The 22,797-nt window shown below is 37.5% G+C and overlaps 1 protein-coding gene across 10 annotated transcripts in view; it reads left to right on the top strand.

Annotated features, from left to right (window-relative positions):
* The window catches only part of LOC150104358 (intermembrane lipid transfer protein VPS13A-like), a 2,072,875-nt gene that overhangs the window by 1,033,724 nt on the left and 1,016,354 nt on the right, over positions 1 to 22,797 (top strand). For all 10 annotated transcript variants that reach the window (XM_090396324.1, XM_090396319.1, XM_090396320.1 and 7 more), the window contains one exon: positions 14,499 to 14,589. In XM_090396324.1, coding sequence (XP_090252450.1) covers positions 14,499 to 14,589 — 91 coding nt within the window. The remainder of the gene's footprint in view (positions 1 to 14,498; positions 14,590 to 22,797) is intronic.

Genomic DNA, 22,797 nt, shown 5'->3' with positions numbered 1-22,797 from the left:
TACTTGGCATAAATATGCACTCCTCAGTGTGTGTGTCAATTATTGACAAACAGATACACTAAGGAATTCACACGTAAACAGATCCACATAGAAAACTATTCCTATTATAACAGGAAGTGGTTTCCCAATGATGGTATATGTAAGCTGATGGATCCATTTAGCTGGGTAAAGCTATAACTGGTAGAGCATATTTAAAACAGTTATCCCTAGATTACTGTTTTAAATATGTTTCAGTAGCAAAGAGTGCATTAATACATTTTAAGCAAAGATAAACTGGAAATTAAATAAACTGTGTACTTGGCGTAAATATGCACTCCTCAGTGTGTGTGTGTGTGTGTGTGTGTGTGTGTGTGTGTGTGTGTGTGTGTGTGTGTCAATTATTCACAAACAGATACACTAAGGAATTCACACATAAACAGATCCACATAGAAAACTATTCCTATTATAACAGGAAGTGGTTTCCCAATGATGGTATATGTAAGCTGATGGATCCATTTAGCTGGGTAAAGCTATAACTGGTAGAGCATATTTAAAACAGGAAGAGAAATTAAAGGATCTGTGCATCTCCCTCGAAGATGTCAAAGGCTGGCCAGGAGGATAGAGAAAGTAAAGTAAGGAAATTATTTTTATTATATTTATGGCTATTTTGCCTGCTTCTGTTTAGCAGTGCCCCTGTTTAAATGAGTAAATATAAAGTAAATATAAATAAATATAATAGTTTGATAAGAGGAGTAACATGGGAGTTTTCCCAGATATAATATCCATAACTATTATTTTTATTATTATACATACACCTCCATGGAGTCCACAGACTCATTGTGCATGACTCAATCTATCATACATCTCTTCAAACCCATTAACGGAAAAGAAGCAGCACTCACAACTAACTCTGTCAACCCATTCCACTCATTTGCCACTCTCCAAAAATCTAGTCCTTGCACTCCTACTAACCACACATTTATTCAACTTCCAGGGATGACCCCTTGTTCTGGCTCCTCCAGCCAAGTGCTGAAACATTTTCTCAGCATCAATCCTATAAAAACCCTTTAAGCAACTTAAACGTTTCTATCATATTGCAGAGAGCAAGGGTTCTGAATGATATACTGACTGAAATGTGTGAGGAGATGGGAGTACAGTTTGTTAAGGTGTGGAATGAGTTTGAAGGAAGAAGTGAACTGTATGGGATCAATGGACTGCATTTGAGTGGCTTTGGTGTGAGTCGCATGGAGAGACTGCTACTGGAAAGTAGAGAAGTGAGTAGAGTGAGAAAGAATGAATCAGATCAAACGGGAAGTGATGTTGAAGAGCAGGAGAGAAAGATAGGGGGAGATTGAAGAGTTGGTTATGAATGAGGAAGTGAGTGGTATGAGTATAGAAAATGAGAGAATGGGTGTGCAAGAGGAGCAGGGAAACGGGGAGGCTCAGGGTGGACAGGGGTACACAGCGTGAGAAATGTGGATGCTCTGAGAGGAGGTGAGAGCATGTGTAGACAGGAAAGAAATGGGATGACTTGAGTTCAAGAGGAAACAGTTGGAATTGAAAAGAGTTTTAAAATGAATAAGCAGAAAGGGAAATGGTCCCAGTCAAGTATGGAGAAATCACATTGAGTGAATGGTATCAGTGGAACTACTGTACATCCAGAAATGAGCTGTTGTGTTTGTATACAAATGCTAGAAATATAAGAAACAAGGCAGATGAAATGATTGCATTAATTGCGTCTGTTAACCCAAAGATTGTCAGAATAAGTGAGACATGATTGGAAGAGGACGACATCCTGACGGGAATAGAGATGGAAGGGTATGATGAGTTTCATGAGGATAGAAGGGATAAAAAGGGAGGGGAGTGTTATTGATGAGAGAGAGAGTTATGTCCATACAAAGTAGAGATGCAAGAGGGAAATAGTGCCAGTGGTTTTCAGTCAGTGTGGTGTGAGATAGAGGTGAATGGAATCAAATACTTGGTTGGATGTTGTTATAGACCAGGTAATATGAATGGTGGTGATAATGAAATGTATAATCAAATTAGTCAAGCAAATAAGAAAAGGGTGATCATTATGAGCGATTTTAATTTTGGCAATATAGATTGGAATGATGAGATAGCAACTGAAAGTAAAGAAAATGAGTTTCTTGAGTTTTTGAGGGATAACTACCTCAGATAGTATGTAACAGAGGGCATGCGAGGATCGAGTCTTGGATTTGGTCATCTCATCAGAGGATGTAATTATAAATGAGGTTTCATATCATCCACCAATTGATGAGAGTGACCATGAGGTGATTACCTGGATGGTTGCCAGCACTGTGAGGACCTCTGTGAGAAAAGGGTATATGTGGAACTACAAGGGAAGTGATTAGGAAGAGCTCAGGAGATAACTTGCAGGTACAGCTTGGAATGAGGAGCTATCTGGAAAAGAGATTATTGCAGCTTGGTGGATTTTCAAAAACTGTCTAGTAGATGCAATGTCTAAGTTTATTCCAAGGGTGAGAAGGTTAAATAAGGTAGGTGTGAGATGGATGAATAAAGAGATTAAGCATGCAATACGGAGAAAGAGGGAATTGTAGAGGAAGCATAAGAGAAGTGGAAATAACCAATTCCATGAAGTCTACAAAGACCAGGCAAGGAGGGTGACTTGGTTGTGAGGGTAGCTAAAGAGAGGTATGAACAGCAGTTAGCTAATGAAGCTAAAAACAATCCTAAGGAGTTCTTTCGATATGTAGTCACCATAGAAAGAATGATTATGGAAAGATGACGTTGATAGGAGAAAATGGTATAAAGACAGCTGTTGCAGAATGTGTGCTGGAGATACTTAATGAGCAATTCATAAATGTCTTTGAATCTTGTGAATGTGACTTCATGGAAAGATTGAGAGCAGTAGATGATGGAGAGACTGACTGTAAGTGAGTAAGAGGTGTATGGGGAGTTGAGTAAACTAGATGTTAATAAGGCAGGTGTCAACTCCCTGGCACATTCTTTCATAATATATCACCATGTATTGTGAAAGAATGTGCCAGGGAGTTGACACCTGCCCTGACATATTTTTTTAATACGACTCTTGCACTCAGTCAAGTCTCTAAGGTGTGGAAGGAGGGCAAAGATTGTGCCCCTTCATAAAGGAGGTGATCGTACTCAAGCATCAAATTATAAGCCTATCTGTCTGTCAGGTCTTGTGGTTAAGTTGTTGGAGAAGCTTGTGAGAACTAGGAACCAGATTTGGGCTGAAAATAATCATATTATCTTTGATGGACATCATGGATTTCTAAAGGAAGGTCATGTTTTAATAATCTACTTACTTATTACAATAAAGTGAATTCTCCCTTGGGCAGAGGAGAAGGATACACAGTAATATACTTGGATTTTGCAAAGGCTTTTGATAGAGTACCTCATGATAAATTGATAGTCAGACTAGACTGTCAAACTAGAAAGTCTACTCAAACTAGACTAGAGTAGATGGGGTTGGATATTAGATTAGTGCATTGGATTGTAGAATGGCTATCTGATAGGTATCAACAAATTTTGTATGGAGCAGTGATATCCAGGAAAAGGAAAGTCACTATTGGAGTGCCTCAGGGGTCTGTTTTGGTGCCCTTACTGTTTAACTTGTATATTAACGATATAAGTGAAGATTTGGATGGAGATATTCAGTTGTTTGCAGATGATGCAAATTTGGGATGAACCATGAAGAGTAGTGAAGAATGTTATGGCCTTACAAGAAGACTTGAATAAATTGAGTGATTATGCACGGAAATGGAGATGTGAGTTCAATGTTGTAAAATGTAAGATTTTAAACTTTGGAAAACAAAGATGGGATGCAAAATTTATGCTTGGTGAGGATATATTGTTGGAGGTTGAATATAAGGTTGAAGAAATAAGAGATCTGGGAGTGATAGTGGATAAGGATCTGAAATTTTGGGGACACATATGCAAAATTGTGAAGACAACACGAAGTCTTCTGGGAATGATGCAGTGTGACACTTTCGTGTAGAAGTAGGGAGATTCTTGTTCCGTTGTATAAGGCTTTGATTAGGCCACACATGGACTATTGTTCCCAGATTTGGTCACCTGGTTTTCAAAAGGATGAAGAGATGTTGGAAAGGGTCCAAAGGCAATTGTCTAATGTAGTAGTTTCTGACTTCTGGAATGTAGAGTATGAAGAAAGATTGAGAAGATGTAATTTGCAGAGTCAGGTGGATAGGAGGAACAGGGGAGATATGATAGAGACCCACAAGTTGGTAAAGGGTTGTTATAGGATCAATACTGGAGAAGTTCTACAGAAAATAGTGGGAGATCGGGGCGAACCAGAGGTCATCACTGGAAACTCTATAAAGAGGGTGTGAGTAGGGGAGTGAGGGGCAGGTTTTTTTCGTGCAGAGTTGTGAATGATTGCAATGCCTTGCCTGAGAGTGTGGTGTCTGCAAGGAGTTTGAATGTGTTCAAGGCATGGTATGATGAGCTGTGTGTGTGTGAAAAAAGGACCTCCCAGATTAGTCTTTGACTCCATGAGATCTTGGGGTAATAATAATATTTCTCCTAGCAACCAATTTCTTGCAATCCATACACCATCAATCTCTCTCCTCTTTAGGAACATTTCACAGACCATTCACCATCTCGATTACTCACCTCTGAATCCTCTCTACCACTTCCTCATCCCTAAGAAACCCAGGGGACCAGACTTCAGCACAATAATCCAGGTGTGGGCTTATCAAGGCCTTATAAAGAGGAAATACAACTTCCTTATATCTACTTGTTAATGTGCAATAGTCAAGTAATCTTCTGGTCTACCTTAGCAATATGTCCTCTAAACTTTAACTCTCTGTCTACCATAACCCTAAATCTCTAGCTTCATCTATTTTCTGGGATACAGTGCCATCAATGTGATGCACAGCTTGTAATCTATTTATCCCAAAATGCATGACTTTACATTGCTCGACATTGAACTGATACCCATTAACTTTTGCCCATACTGACAGTCTGCTTAAATCTTCCTGCATGCTCTCCACATTGCCGTTATTAACTATTACTCTACCTAATTTTGCACCATCAGCAAACAACTGAATCTTTCCTTTCACATTTCCTATATCATTTATGTACAAATTAAACAGCAATGGTTTGAGCACTTAACCTTACGGTGCACCACTAGTCGCCCTGTTTTTGCCTTGATTATGCCCCTCCATATACCCCTTTTTGATATCTGTCCAGCAGCCACCCTCTTATCCACTTAACCAGTGTCATATCCAACCCCATTTATTCTAAGTTGTGGTATTCTGTTGAATGCCTTTGCAAAATCATCATGTAGCCATTTCTTTTATTCAACTCAGCTGTTACTCTGTTATAAAAAGTTAGTATATTACTAAGGCATGACTGACCCTTCACAAAGCCACGTTGATCCTCATAAAAGTATCTACCCATTCTTGAATTCTCTTTTTTATCAATTTTTCTAATACTTTTATGAGGTTCAACGTGGCTTTGTGAAGGGTCACTCATGCCTTAGTAATATACTAACTTTTTATAATAGGTAGTAACAGCTGAGTTGGATACCATGCCTGAGATACTTGATTGGTCTATAATTTGCTACTGTAGTCTTTGAACCTCCCTTATGCAAAGGAATAATTTTGCCCTCTTTCCACTCCCTTTGAACTCTGCCAAAGCTTAGACTTAAATTTAACAGCTTAGTCAAAACTATTGCCAGTTCCCTTGCACATTCTTGCAAAACCCTAGCTGATATCCCATCTAATATCACAGTTGTATTTACATTTAGACTGTGCAATATCCTAAGCACCTCCAATTCATCCACCTCTGTTCTCACATTAGTGTCTGTCACATAGGTGAAAACAGTAAACTCACTAGGAAAATATATGCTTGCAAAGTGGACACTCAGTAACTCAACTATTTTATCTGCTTCTGTCTCCTTGTGACCATCATCACTCATTAAGGTTAATCTTCCATAGTTATTCTTCCTATTATTTGCCACATAATGAAATAACTCTTCGGGATTTCCTTTGGTCTGCTCGGCTAAATTCTTCTCATAATCTGATTTTGTCTTCCTTGTCATGCTGGTCACCTTTCTTGCCTGAGCCTTGTACTGTTCATGAGTTTGCTGGTCACTTTCTGTTTATATACCCTCCACAGCAATTTCTTCTTCTGCAGCTCATGCTTAATGATATTACTCATCCATCTAACTCCTACCCGATTAACCCTCCTTACCCTTAGTACACAATTTAATACTGCTTCTTCTAGAAGACCCTTAATTATATCCCATACACTACTAACATCCTTACTCTGCAGTGTTTATGCCATGGTACAGAATTAAGTTTTTTCCTAAGCTTGTCATAATCACCTGCCTTGTAGTTCCACAAATACTCCTTCTTGATAGAATATTTCTCATGTTTTACAATCTCCCAAGTCAAGACCGCATGTTCAGTTTCACCAATTGGAGACAATGTGGTCAGTCACCTTGGTTATGGAGAGCTCTTTTGATCCTATGACCAGGTCCAATTCTCTCCCACCCCTACTCCCCTCCATCACATGCTACCGTATGTAATTAACTCTTAGCAATTGTGTAAATTTTCTTTCCTTTCTGACATGTGATCTTTCTTCCTTCCAGTATACATCTCCATAGTTGAAGTTCCCCATAATAATCACTTGACCTTCACTCATTGTACTAATGAGTGCAGGTCAAGTCTTCCAGATCATATGTGGAACTCCCTGGCGTATAGCAACAACTGTATATTTTGTCTTAATCTCACACCAGACTGCTTCAAATGAACAGTCTCTCTCCCACCTGTTTCCTATTCTTTTTGGTTGCATTTCATCTGCTGTCACCAGCAGTACTCCTCCCCCATCTTATCTTCTCTATCTTGCATGAAAATGCTAAACGCTTCACATTCAATCCCTCTAACTACATCATCTGCTGTTAGCCAAGTCTCACTAATGCCTATGGCTTTTGGCAATATTGCACTAACGAATGCCAAAAACTTCTCCCTCTTTTTCCTGATACTTCTGGCATTAGTATATAGAAATGGCAACATCTCTTTATTTCCCCACCTACATTTACTTTCTGAATTGACTACCCTACTCAATATTTTTGCTTGAGAGACTAGATTCCTCATTTAGTCATTCTCACACTCAATTGTTTCATGGGTGCCTTCGCACAAACTCACTTGCTTCCACCCTACTTGCTTAAGTTTCCCTGAATTTGCACATCAGCATGCTCGGTGAACAAAGCTCTCTCTCTCTCCAGACACCTAACACCAAACCATTCATATGTACAAATCCTTCTTTCTGTGAAACAGAGACCACAGATCCTCAAATTCTACATCATTCCTTTTACAATATGTCTATACAATCTATGTATAGACTCATTGGCTATCAATGCCTTCTTCCTCGGTCCACCTCTATCGTAGCGTGGTAGGAGACTTACAATCTTCACCTTCTCACTCTTCAGTTTTGTCTCTTATAAGAATTCTTTTACATCCTCACTCATAGAATACTTCTTGCCTCTCAAATCATTGTTACCAACTAATACAATCATTCCTTTGATTTACCTTTTGCATCCAGATGGCATGGCTAATATCGTGAATTTTTGCTAATGGAAAACACGATTTTATTATGTTTTGAAATGGAGATTTCAGGGGTTTATTATTTCCTTATAGGTAATAACAACAAAAAAAAAACCCTTCAAAAATAATCTCATCTGCTTTGCATTAGTGAATAATGACAGCAATTTACTTATAATAAGTGTTAGAGAAACTTGATAGTATTACACCAAAGAAATTATAATGTTGTCAGGATGTACAGTAGGATAAAGAGGTGTGCGGAAGTAACGTTATTTACCAGGAAGGTTGTAATCAGCATTGGAATTGATGATGTTAAATACATGCAATGAAGAAGAATTTGAAACTGCACATTACTTGCTAAACATTATGGGCTGTAAAACTAATGGCATGAGTATCTCAGAATAGAAATTAGAATTGGGGGATGACCATTCACTAAGTTCGGAAATAGTAAGGAATGGTAAGAAATGGGAAATTTTAATATTAGTGGTATTTGACTGAGTAAATGAAACAGCAGTAAAATCATAGATTTTTAAAACAAGTTCATTATAGTATAATGCTATGCAGGATCTGAGATTTAATATTAACATGAAGAAAATGATGAATTAGTTATATCCATATTTAGAGTTGCAGTGAGAAAGTGATCATTTAACCATGGCATGAGAAGGGGAAAAGGAAACTGCAAGATTAGAATTTTAAGAAAGCCGATTTTGAGAGTGTGGTAAGAGATTAAGAAAGAAAGCACCATTTCAGAATATGGTATAATTAGATTAAGAAACTGTTATGTCTTTGTCTTCGTACTGTTATTATTAGTTATATTATTTACTTATCTCACTTATTCTCAGTTATTCCGTTGCCGACAAATTTATATTCTTTTAAGTCGACTGCGCCAGCCGGCAACTGAATTCTGACACACACTTCAAAAGTAATGAAAACATTATAGGGATCAAGTGGTTTGCAGTCGTGATCCCCCTTTCTTAGTTCCTAATGGATTCCCCTACTAATCATGCATGGTCCGAAATTTAACAAGTGGTAACTCATTTCTCAGAACAATGACAGACTCATGTGGTTTGAATTAAAGAAATACATTTATTTAGACAAATACACATATACACTTTAGTTAGAAATTCTAATTCTAAGGAGTCTGAACTCCACCCCCCACCCCTTTTAAGTTAATGTATCCAAAAGGTTTACTCTAAGATCTTATACTAGCAATCTCATACTCTTCTTAGTGTAACTACGTTCAGGCTCGGCTAATTCTTACAGAGTGCTCAGTTCCCATATATAGGAATAACGCATATACATAGATACATTCTACAATCCTAATATGGAGCATATCAGACGTACTCCGTCTTGCAAAAATTCACATGGGACAATATTTTCTCTTATACTCAGGCTTTATCCTCCCCCAAAATTCAGTTAATATTCAAATTTAAGTTTAACACAATGATATAAATGTTTCTTCCAACATAAACAGTCCGAAACCTTGGTTCCCAGCTCAGCTTAAGCTTAGGGTGTCATCACTTGCTCTTTAGACGTAGACAGAAATGTCCAAAAGAAAACAGTTCTTTAGATACAAAATGGAAGTTGACTATATGGAGCTCCTTACCGTTCTGTTTCTTATACCTTCTTTGGTTATTATTCAATTTTAATATGAAAGCTTGCACCTTACCGTTCTTGCTTTTCTGGTAGTTATTGGGACTTCCTTAGTTAGATTTCCGGGTTTCCTCACCATATGTTTCTTATGGCATTTTCGACATACTTCTATTCTTTTCGAAAGAGGTTCACCTCTTTGCTGATTTATACGTTGACATGGCTAACCAACGGCTCTTTTCTGGAACTCTGGCTGCATTCCTCAATTATGGCTACGGTCGACGCGGCACGTACAGCAACGGGAGAATGTTGCTGGGTACAGCGGCAAGTTTCACAGCTATCCAGCACTTGGATCAGGAACCAGGAACAGAAAATAATAGTGCGATTGAAATACGCGCCAAAACCTATATAGTCCATGTGAGCACCCTCTCTTGGTGACTACGTCATGCATATGGCAGCGGCCGATTGGTCACCACAGCTTCGAACTGTTTTTGACATGGCTCAATACATATATTATCTTATATACATCTTTCAACAATTGTACATAATTTTTCTTTGTTAAATAATCCACAAACATTATCTATTTAAATAATGGGGTTCTCAAAATTTATTTAATATCCACAAAAAAATGTTTAGGCATAATTCTGAATTACCAAGATGCACATTTTCTTCTGGAGGCATAAGCATGTCCATATCCATGGTTTTTAACGTTACCTTATGTTGGGTCGGAAATAGGATGACTCACAAAAATTGAATCGGCACTTTTTCCGACACAACAAAACTAATGTTTCAGGATATACAAGAGATTATTATTATATGGATATCTCCATGAAGTTGCAAACACTCTCTCTGAGAGACCCACATTAACCTTTATACATAAATACCTTTCCTGTTCTGGGATATCACTGACTCATTCACAACCTAATGATACCTATCACACAGCTAATCTCCAATCAAACACCAATTTGTCGAAAGGCTTTGAAAATCTAAATATACTACTGTATATGCAGCTCCTTGCCCAGTGTATTCCTCACCTTGTTATAATAAGTAAGCATATTGCTAAAACACGATCCTCCTTTAGCAAACCCATGCTGTACATTAAAGATAAAGAAAATTCTATTGCTGGCTACCTGTTTCTAAATCCTTTCTCTCACTAGCTTCTCCAACACCTAAGCCACCACTCCAGAACTGTCAGATTATTCCCCCCCCCCTTACGAAGCAGAAACATTTTGCCATCTTTGTTGGGTCGGAAATAGGATGACTCACAAAAATTGAATCGGCACTTTTTCTGACACAACAAAACTAATGTTTCAGGATATACAAGAGATTATTATTATATGGATATCTCCATGAAGTTGCAAACACTCTCTCTGAGAGACCCACATTAACCTTTATACATAAATACCTTTCCTGTTCTGGGATATCACTGACTCATTCACAACCTAATGAGTCAGTGATATCTTATTATCACTGACTCATTAGGTTGTGAATTATCATTGACTCATTCACAACCTAATGAGTCAGTGATAATTCCTCACCTTGTTATAATAAGTAAGCATATTGCTAAAACACGATCCTCCTTTAGCAAACCCATGCTGCACATTAAAGATAAAGAAAATTCTATTGCTGGCTACCTGTTTCTAAATCCTTTCTCTCACTAGCTTCTCCAACACCTAAGCCACCACTCCAGAACTGGCAGATTATTCCCCCCCCCCCCCTTACGAAGCAGAAACATTTTGCCATCTATGTTGGGTCGGAAATAGGATGACTCACAAAAATTGAATCGGCACTTTTTCCGACACAACAAAACTAATTTTTCAGGATATACAAGAGATTATTATTATATGGATATCTCCATGAAGTTGCAAACACTCTCTCTGAGAGACCCACATTAACCTTTATACATAAATACCTTTCCTGTTCTGGGATATCACTGACTCATTCACAACCTAATGATACCTATCACACAGCTAATCTCCAATCAAACACCCTAATCTACTATCTAATCCCACTGTTCCAATTCTGCTACTAGCTTATCACGTGGCAATTTGTCGAAAGGCTTTGAAAATCTAAATATACTACTGTATATGCAGCTCCTTCCCCAGTGTATTCCTCACCTTGTTATAATAAGTAAGCATATTGCTAAAACACGATCCTCCTTTAGCAAACCCATGCTGTACATTAAAGATAAAGAAAATTCTATTGCTGGCTACCAGTTTCTAAATCCTTTCTCTCACTAGCTTCTCCAACACCTAAGCCACCACTCCAGAACTGGCAGATTATTCCCCCCCCCCCTTACGAAGCAGAAACATTTTGCCATCTTTCCACTCCTTTGGAACCTGGGCATCTAAGACTCATGCTAAAAATGTACGTAAAGCTGTTGTTAACTCCCTGGAACATTCCCTCAAAACATGCAGTGATATTCCATCGATTCCATGGCCTTGTTGACATCAAGTTTACTCAATTTCTTTATACCTCTTGCTCACTCAACATCAGTGGTTTCTCACCCATTTCCACTGCTCTTATGTTCTGCATTCTTACAAGAATGCAGAACATAAGAGCAGTCAATACAAGAAATTATATTATTGGTTTATTCCTTTATCCAGGTGTAAGAAAATACAAATTTGCCTGGGAAGTAACATCATGACTTGACTACTTAACAAGTAGTCAAGTCATGATGTTAAGTAAGTCATTAACAGAGGTTAATGACTTCACATTAATTGCCTTAGTATCTCATAATGCAAAGCACATACCCTCACAGACATGTATAATCTTTCTTATCCTTATAAGGACTGGCTTAAAGGGGCAGAGCAAGAATGCTTTTCATCTTCCCAATTATCTGTAGAGGACAGTGTAGGGATAAGGTGTTATTGAGCTATTAAAGCTCTGATCATGGCAAGAGGGTAACAGCAATAGCCGAGCCTCAGTTAGGACTTCATTGGCTACAGCATTGCCATCCATTACCCTCCAAGGGTATTAATCACTGCATCTCACAGTCAATCATTTTCCATTCATGTATAATATAATCTTTATTGAAGTAATGCATAAGTCATATGTCCATATACAAATAGTCAGAAGGTGTCACACCGTATTACTAAAATAGTCTAGGTTAAAGAAAGATGTTTGAAAGTTTTTCACTTAGTTGTACTATAAATTAAAGATCCCAGGAAATTATATTCTTGGTTTAATCCTTTATCCAAGTGTAAGCAAATAATTATTTATTTTTTTATTTTTTATTTTTTTTAATCAAGAATCTAATTTCTTGGCATCTTTAATTGATCTGGCTAATTAGAAAGAGTGGTCATTATGGTGATTTGAATTATGGAAATACAGATTGCAGTGAAGAAACAGCATCAGGAACCAAAGACAATGAATTTCTTGAATTTTTGAGGGACATCTATATTAGGCAATACATAACAGATGCTACACGAGGATCGAGGGTCTTGGATTTGATTATCTCATCCAAACGAACCAACACCAAATGAACTATGTTTTAAAAGAGGTATACCGTGAGTAGACATATCGATACAAAATTAATAACGGAAAAAACTCACGTATAAAGATTATTTAATAGTATAATTTTCGCCTGTGTGTCACAGGCATCTTCAGTACATTAAGCTCAAATTAAACAATAACTGACAATTCCAAAAAGCGCCACCTAAGTAGCTGGTGTAAGATAACTAAAAATGTGAATAACTTTCCTAAAAAAAAAAAAAAGAAGAAGTTATTGACCTTTTTAGTTATCTTACACCAGCTACTTAGGTGGTGCTTTTTGGAATTGTCAGTTATTGTTTAATTTGAGCTTAATGTACTGAAGATTCCTGTGACACACAGGCGAAAATTATACTATTAAATAATCTTTGTATGTGAGTTTTTTCGTTTATTAATTTTGTACCAAGTGAACTATTTTATAAAAACGATTTTTTTATTAACTTGCTTATATTTCACTGAATTTCAAATCAGCATCATCAAAACACAACACAGCATGTATATGCTATAGTGAGTAAGTGAAATAATACAATTGTAACAGCCAAAAGATCTAAAGTCCTATTTTTGGTACTCTCTAATGTAAAAAAATAAATAAATAAATAAAATTACAGTTATGTGGGAGTTACTCTTATGAAAACAGTCTCCTAAATTTTTGGCAAATTAATGCAACCATATTTGTTCAGGTTAGGAGTATTCTTCATAGCCATGGCTAACTCAAAAAATAATCTTCCAGATCTGTAATGACTTTTAAATAGCACATTAATTTTCTTAGATGGAAGAAATCTCCCACATAACTCAGAGCACCAAAAATAGGACTTTAGAACTTTTGTCCATTACATTTGCATTGTTTCACTTACTCACTGTCCCGTATATATGCTGTGTTGTGCTCTGATGATGCTGATTTGAAATTCTGTGAAATATAAGAAAATTAATAACACATCATTTTATAAAATAGTTCATTTGGTGTTGTAATACTATTAAAAATGAGTCATGAATTATTATCAACACCTAAACTTATCTGATAGATTAAATAGACTCAGGTATTGGACAGAGTATATGAATACTGAAAGAAGTGGATTGAAAATATCAAAAACAATGGACAGTTCCAGACTACTCAAAAAAAATACTCTGATACCACTAAGTTGGAGGATATAGAAGTCAGCAACGACCAAGGAAAAGATGAAAAGAGACTGGAACTGTCACTTTTCTGGAAATGCCACTGGACCTAAATCCCTGAAAGGATGATGATCATTATTATTTATTTTCATACATGTGAAATTTGGTTTTTTCTTTGAGGAGAGACAGGACAAATAAATTCTGCAGCAAGAAGTTCAAATATTGAAAGACAATGAAGGAAATTCCAAGTAAAACAGTGCACTTTAAGTCGAGTGACAAGAAGGCTGCTCCATTCCATTTAACTCGCTGATGGCTCTAAAATCACCGTTTATGATTACGTCATAAAAGATAGACTGTCTATGATATTTTGATCCATGAAAAATGCTAAGGTGGTCTGACTATTTCATCCACCTCAGTCATTTGGGAGGTTAATATGCTCATTTGTATAATAAGCCTTATTACGTATTCTAAGTAATTTATAACAGGGTGAAGCTAATAATCAGTAATGTAAATAAAGTCTTGTGCTAAAATAAAGAGCCAATAGACTTGTGTTTTTTTTTATTGGGAAAAATTGCATCAGTGTTTCTAATTCTTAATTTTTCCAAGTAAACATGTTGGACAGCATTTGCAGCATGAAGAAATCCAAATGTTGCATTTACAAAAAAAATACTGAACTAAAATAATACACATACATTCACAGTAGAATTTGTAAAACATTGAATAATTCATTTTCATGTGATTGTTTCATTGCAGGTAAATATTGGACAACGAGATCTGAGCACAATGATTGCAGTATATCAGGAAAATCTCTCTGAAGGTGAAATGCCAGACTCAAAGAACATGGGTTAGTGTTTATTTTTCTTATTTATTTGAGGAAATACAGCTAAGTCTCACTGGGGTAAGGATAGTTATGGTGAATTCAAAATCATTGAGATCTTTAATCCAGTGCTAATGCTGCAAGTTGAATGTGTATGCAGTTCTTTTATATAGAAACCTATTTATGGACTATGATAATACAGCCGAGTCCAAAGCTAGTCAAGGTCACATCAAGGAACTCCCTAACTCGCATATCACCCCAATCTTTTAACATTTTCACTTAAGAAGTGTTTAACATCCACTGATACTTTATTCTACTTGTATGATGATCCTAGATTTCACTTCCTTTTTGATCACATCCCTTATATACATTTTATATATTAATTTATGTAGCAGAGAAGAAATAATATATAAAATAATAATATATTACTATTAAACAGAATATTATTATTATTATTATTATTATTCAGGCCTCCAAGGAGTCAAAAGACTCATCGAGGGAGGTCCTTTCTAAGATATAAAGTCTGTCAAGACTCATCGAGGGGAGGTCCCCCCCTGAGAAACACAAAGTTTATCATACCACTCCTTAAACCCACTGACCGTTCTCGCTCCCACCACTCCATCAGGCAATGCATTCCACGGCTCAACCACCCTCCACACAAAGAAACCACTCCTTACCCTCTTGCTCACAGTTTCCTTTCGTAACTTCCAGGGATGGCCTCTTGTCATCACTCCTTCCCGCTGATCAACCAAGCGAAAGAACTCCCTAGTGTCAACCCTGTAACCACCTCTCAACAGTTTAAAAGTCTCAATCATATCACCTCTCCTTCTTCTATCCACCAAACTCTGCAGTCCACATTCTCTCAGAATATATTTATATTCTGTTTAATAATAAGTCATGATTGTATGTTAGTATGTAATTTTGTTTTATATTACATCAATATTATATTCAAAATATCTCACATGATATTATGGATCATCTGTATGATGTGAAAAAAATTTTGTTAAAAAAAAAAAGACCTTGATAAAAAAAATTATGTTAAATCTCCAAATAAGGACTTCATTGTTCAGTGAAGAATTTATTTATTTGAGGAAGAGATTCTGCAATATCTCTTATCCTCAAGGATAAGAGACATTTCAGTAAAAGAAAGAAAGGACTTACATTGGCCCACAAATATGGGCATATAAAGGAGCTACATTTTGATAAATTAAATGAAGTAGGAAAATCAACATAGAGTGTCTACAATGAAATCAAATCATTTTATTTGAATTTCCATGGTTATATGATAATATACTAATATATATATATATACACACACACACACCCGCATATATATATGTATATCACCAGCCATTGTTGATTCACTGCTAGATGAAGGCCTTCTCAAGATTATTCCAAAACTGTCTGTCCATGACTCTCCGTTCCCATGTCACTCCTGCAAATCTGATGATATCATCAGTCCACCGTGATTTAGATCAGCATCAGGGTCATTTTTACTCTCTTGAAATCCAATCAGTACTTGTTTTGTCTATTGCTGATCTTGACTTCTAGCAATAAGCCCAGTTCATTGCCACTTCAGATGTTTCACTCTTCCTATGATGTCAGAGCCTTTGGTTTGATTTATTATCCACATATTCCTTTTGTGATCCAGTCTTGTGATACCAAGCATACTTCTTTCCATACTAAATTGTGTTGTTCTTAATTTTTGAATTTCCTTTGCATTTAGTGTCCATGTTTCACAGCCATATGTCAATATAGGAAGAATACATTGGTTATATATAACACATATATATGTATATACTGGTGTCCAAAACCTAAGGAAGCAACACTTCTTATGAAAATTACAACCACAAATTCAGACGAATCAACTTGTGGCAATTTGTATAACTGATGATTTTGAGTAGAAAGCAGGACACATTCAAATTTTCTAATCACATGCAAAGGGGTCATGTCGTAGCGCTCAACAGTATCAAAGGCAAAAGGCATCACTAAGCTAATTATGTTTGAAGGAAGCTCTTTTTATGAAGGAATGAATTTGCAAATTTCAATGACTTGTAATGTCTCAAAGACATCATCTAGATGATTTCACGCAGGGAAGAATTATTGGAAAGCTTGAAGAAGTCTGCAGAATTACTGATATTGTCAGAGAGTGGAATTTCACATAATGTTATATCCAGGCTCTGGGCAGTGTTTGCAACCAGTGGATTGTGTTCCAGACTTTTACTATGAGGTTGCCCTTGCTCTACAATGGAGCAGGAACACAGATTTTTGGTTATAACAGCAAAACATAATCGATGCACCTTGGCAGATCAGATTGCAAGTAGGCATCATTCAAGCGCAGGCATGCGGATATCTCAACAAACAATCTATGGCAAGACGTTTGCATCAAGTCGACCTGTATGCCCGAAAGTCTGTAACCATAGATCATCATAAAGTTTTCGGTGGTGTTGTATCCATAAAAATTGGACAAGACAATAATGAGCTAATGTACTCTTCACAGATGAGTCATTTCAGTCTTTCTTCTTCTAATTCTACATGGCATATTCAGAATGTTCTTGAAAGGGTTAAATATGGCAATGCTAAGGTCATCGTATGTAGAGGCATTATGTTTAATGGACGCACCGAGCTGAAAGTACTAGAAAAAAGGACTATGACTGCTGAAGGATGTTGCAATGAAGTTCTTCAATATCATGTTCGATTGTGCTGTAGGCAACGAATTCATTATTATTGTTATTATTATTATTACTATTATGGACAACTCCGAGAAGTCCTTAGACTCATCGAGAGAGAGAGGCCCTAAACATCGTGTCAAGATTTATTCAGTATTTGCACGGTATGTATCATACTTTGCTTTGAACTCATTCACAGTCATGGCCCCCACAACAGACTCTGTCAACCTATTCCACTCATTCACCACTCTCCAAGAACATTCAACAAGCAAAAAACCTCGTTCTAACCTTTGCTAACTACCTCTTGCTCAGTTTTCATGGATGGCTCCTCTAGTTCTCCCACCGTGGTGGGAGAACTAGGGGGGGGGCATCCTTTTCAGAACAGGTTCTCACACCTGTTTTGAAAAATTTCCTCTGAATTGATCTTGTAAAAACCCCTTAGTAATTTGAATGTCTCAATCATATCACCCCTTTTCTGCCTATCAACCAGTTTCTGTAACCCATAAATCTTCAACCTGTTCTCATAAGGTTCATTCCATAGACCAGCTACCATCTTGGTCACTTGCCTCTGGATCCTCTCTACTTCCTCCCCATTGCCTAGAAACCCCTGGTGCCAGATCTGTGCATGAGGCACTTGATAAAGAGGAACAATAACCTGCTTGTTTCTGCTCGTCAAAGTATTCTTCAGTAAACAAGTGATCTGATGAGTTGCTTTAGCCACTTTTGCTATGTGTCTCCTAAAATTTAACTCCCTATCCACTAACCCTCCAAAGTCTCTGGCTTCATCAATTTCCCGGAGTACAGTTCCACCAATGTGGTATACCGCTGATAATCTTTTTATCCCAAAATACATAACCTTACCCTTTACCACATTAAGCTGACATCAATTCTCCTTTGCCCAATCTGCCAATCTATCCAAATCATCCTGCAAAATTTTCACATCATGTGTATTAACTATGGTCTACCCCACTTTGCATGTTCGGCAAATAACTGAAGAGTTCCTCTCAGACTCTTTCCTATATCGTTAATGAACAAATTAAATAGCAGCAGTCCAAGAACAAAACCCTGCATCGCATCACTATTCACAATCCTTCTTTTGGACTATAATCCTGAATTAACAACTCTCTGATATCTCTCCATCAACCACCCTCCTATCCATCTCACTAACCTTAATCCATTCCCATGTGCTGCAGTTTACTGATTAGAATTCCATGTCTACCTTGTCAAAGGCCTTTGCAAAGTCCAGCAGTATCACTGTAAACTCCATTTCCTTTATCCAACTCAGCTGTAACTGTATTATAAAACATGAGCAAGTTACTGGGGGTATGACCTACCCTTTACAAAGCCATGCTGCCCCCACCCATACAGTATCGTATTTCAATCTATTCATTCCTGTATTTTGCATTTGACCAACTTCTCCAATACTTTGATGACTCCTGATATGCTGATTGTTCGGTAATTTGCTGCATCAATCTTGGAGCTTCCTTTATGCAATGGAACTATTCCCCTCTTTCCACCCCCTCAGGATTAACCCAGAGCTGAGACTTAGATTAAACAGTATAGTCAAGGGCACTGACAATTCCTTTGCCACTTCATGTAAAACTCGAGCTGGTATATCATCCAATCCCACAGTTGTATTCACATTAAGGTTCTGTAACATGCTATTCACCTCCATTTCATTTACCTCAGTTCCCTCATTCCAGAAATATCACCACCTGGATGATATACTTTTGCAAACTGTTCACTTAGTAATTCTTCTATTTCGATTGATTCAAGTACCTCCCTACCATCAGCATTCCTTAAAATTATTCTGCTGTATGCATTCTTTCTTTTACTTGCAGCATATTGAGAAAACTGTTTGGATTCTCTTTAGCCTGCATTGCTAACTTTCTTTCATAATCTGCTTTTGCTTTTCTTACTACATTAGTTACCCTTCTGGTTTGTGTCATGTACTGTTTATGTTCCTTGAGGTCACCTTTATCTTTAAATTCTCTGCACAATTGTTTCTTTTTTTGCAGCTCCAGTTTGATGGTGTTATTCATCCATTTAACTCCCACTTGATTTACCCTCCCAACTTTAGGTATACAGTCTGCTATTACCTCCCTCAAACACTCCTTTGCCCTTCTCATGTACTATCAACATCCAACCCTTGCAGTACTACATGCCCTGGCACCGATCCAAGCAATCTCCTAAGGTTGTCATACTTACCAGCCTGGTAATTTCACATATACCCCGTCTCAACTGAAAATTCCACAATTTTAGCCACCTCCCAGGTTAAGACCATATGATCACTCTAACCAGTTGTTGGCAACATGGTCATATTCGTTATAGACAAATTATCAGATGCAATTACTAGATCAAGCACTCTCCAAACTCTAGTATATTCCATTACATGCTATCTCAGGTAATTATCCCTTTGTAGCTGCATAAAATCCATTTCCTTCCTCCTGGTTTTCCACTCCTCCTTCCAATCTATGTTCCCATAGTTGAAATTCCCCATAATAATGACCTGTCCTTCACTCATTGAGTCTATTTGCCAATGCTTACTATCTCCATCATCTTTTTCATCCACTGGTCTATAGCAGTATCCAACTGTATATTTTGTTCTGCTGGCTTCTATCTCACACCAGATAGCCTCAAATGTGCTATTTTCACTTCTTGCAGTCGATCTTCTACTCTCTTTGTTGCAGTTCATCGACTATCGTCAATAACTCTCCTTCCACTATTCTTTTCTCTCTATCCTCCCTGAACACAATACCCTTCACATTCTATCCCACTAGCTATATCATCTTCTGTTAGCCATGTTTCCCTAATGCCAATAACTTTTGGCCGGGATGAGCCAACCAATGCCAAAAAATTTTTTCTGCTTGTTTCTGATTCCCTTGGCATTACTGTGCATAAAGTGCAAAAGCCCCTTATGCCCACCTCTATCTTTACGCTTTGTACTAACTATCCCATTCTGGTTTATTGCCAGTGGTACTAACCTGGGCATATTATACACATTCTTACACCTAACTGCCTCACTGATGTCTGCATATCCCCTCAACAGCTTCCCCACCTTTCCCAAAAACAAAGCTCTAGTTTCCCTAATTCTGCACATCCACTTTCACTTCATTTAACAACACTTTTTCCAATCTTCAAACACCAAATCCATTCAGATGCAAACCATCCTTCTTATATAAGTCCTTTTGCCCATCAAACTCACTTCACACATCCACAAACTCCACACCACTGTCTCCTGCATAACGTATGCATCTTGTCATTCACTATTATGGCCCTCCTCAGTTCTACTCGACTGCTGCAATGGACTCGGTATCTTCTCTCTCTCTTACTCTTTTCTTTTGCTACTTCCAGTAATTCTTTCGTGTCCTGTCTCATTCCACACTTTTCTCCTTTTAAATAATTTGTTCTGGCCACTATGATGATTTCTTGCACCCTAACGTTTTGTGCTCTAATAGCCTCACTAACATCATTAATTTTTGCAGAAGAAAAGCACATTTTTGTCACACTCTCATTGATCACACCTTTTACAATTGAATGGCTGTATAACACTCCTTAATTTTTCTCTCTCTCTCAGTTATGCCCTGATTCTTCTTATCTTGCACTTCTTTCTTTTTGTTGTCAATTGATCCATTCACTAGACAATTTTGCAATCACTTCAGCTCGTACTTTGCAATCGCTTCAGCACTTTGTGCTATGTATCACTCTGCGCAACCAAACTATCTCCCTCATTACAGCCAGCCCTCTATTCTTTACATCAGTCAAACTATTCTTTTGTTCAACACTTTTACTCTCTCTCTCTCTCTCTATCCCTCTCTCTGTCATGTCACATTTAATCTCACTCTCAGTACTATCTGGCGCTACATCACACATATATTCATTCTTATTCGGAGTTCCATCCACTACTTCAATCTCGCGATCTGAGACACACTTTTGATCCTCGCTCGCTTAGCATTTTCAACACACTTTCCCACCACTATCACTTTCAAACAAAATTCCACCTGCCTTCGGGAATGCATACATTTCGCAGACGTTGCACTGCACGAAGTTCCTTTGATTAAATTCTTTAAACAATGATGACTGCTTGAACGGCATTGTTATGCTTCTCATTGGTGCTGTGTGCTACGCTACATATCTTACCATGCAAAATACGAAATTAACAATATTTAAAACAGAATTTTTAACATAAATTAATTAAATCCACAATACAGTGTAATTCTAGCATAGTTGTTTAACTGATAATGCTGTTTTTTAAAAACTAAACAACTTATCTTTTGGAGCTCTTCAAACACAATCCTACCATCACACGCCACCTGATAGCATGATATATACCAGATATACGAGGTGGTTTCAAAAAGTTTCGAGACTAGCTCTGTTTACGAGAAATTACTTTATTTATCTACGTTTACACACTACCACCTTCAAAATAGTTCCCATGCATTTCAATACAGCTCTCCCAGCATTCTTGCCACTTCTGGAATGTGTCTTGAAAGTCTTTTTTTCAAAGCATGTCAAGCACCTTCTGCGATTCGTGCTGGAGTTCCGCAGTGGTGTCAAAACGGTGACCGTTGAGCTGGATCTTCATTTTCAGGAAGAGGGCGAAGTCTGCAGGAGCCAAATCTGGCAAGTAGGATGGGTGCGGAAGTGAGATCATGTTGTTTCTGGCGAGAAACTTGCATATGAGGAGAGCTCAGTGACAGGGTGCATCGTTCTCGTGGAGCATCCAGTTTTTCGCGTGCCACAGATCTGTTTGCTTTCGCCGAATGCCCCCCCCCCCAAATGCCTTAAAACCTGGCAGTAGAACTCGTTATTGATGGTCTGTCCCTTGAGGACGAATTCTCGATGTACAATGCTGCAAATGTCGAAAATGACGATGAGCAAGCACTTGTTCGGTGGAGATGATGGACTCGTCCACTGAAGACTGTTGCTTCATCTCAGGGTCGTACCCATACACCCAAATTTCGTCACCGGTAATGATCCTCGACATGAAGGATGTTTTATTTCTGACCCAAATCTCAGATCATAAGTTAAAACTGGTTTGAACACTGTCTTGTATACAGCTAATTTAGTGTTCCGACTAATTTCTCTTATGTTCCATATGAATTTATTCAGTTGACTTCCTACCATACCAGCTTTGTTGATTCTGTTGTCCATTTCCATATTTAATTTACCATCTTCACTAAAAAGCATGCCTTAAGTAGCTGAAATGTTTTACTTGTTCTACAGTTTCCCCGTTCACAACACAGTTGATATTTTCAACAATTCTACCTATTTTCATTGTCTTTATCTTTTTAATGCTGACCTTCATACCATGTCTATTACGACAGTTATTCAGTTTAGTCAGGGAATTTTGCAAACTTCCAGCAGATTTATTTAGAAGTTTAACATCGTCTGCATAAAGCAAAGAGCTGACATTAACATCCCCAATTTTGATATCAGGTTTAATTCCACTTTCCTTCATAATGTGATCCATATAGATAATGAATAACAGAGGGGATAATGTACATCCTTGTCTCACACCAGATTTAACATTAAACCATCTTCCTGTACTTCCTTCAATTCTAAC

The sequence above is a fragment of the Typopeltis vanoorti genome, chromosome 8, assembly GCF_054136105.1.
Source record: "Typopeltis vanoorti isolate ZY-2024b chromosome 8, IOZ_Tvanoo_1.0, whole genome shotgun sequence".
NCBI classification, from domain to species: domain Eukaryota; kingdom Metazoa; phylum Arthropoda; class Arachnida; order Uropygi; family Thelyphonidae; genus Typopeltis; species Typopeltis vanoorti.
Note: the sequence above shows the minus strand (reverse complement) of the source record. Positions and strands in the feature narration are given on the sequence as shown.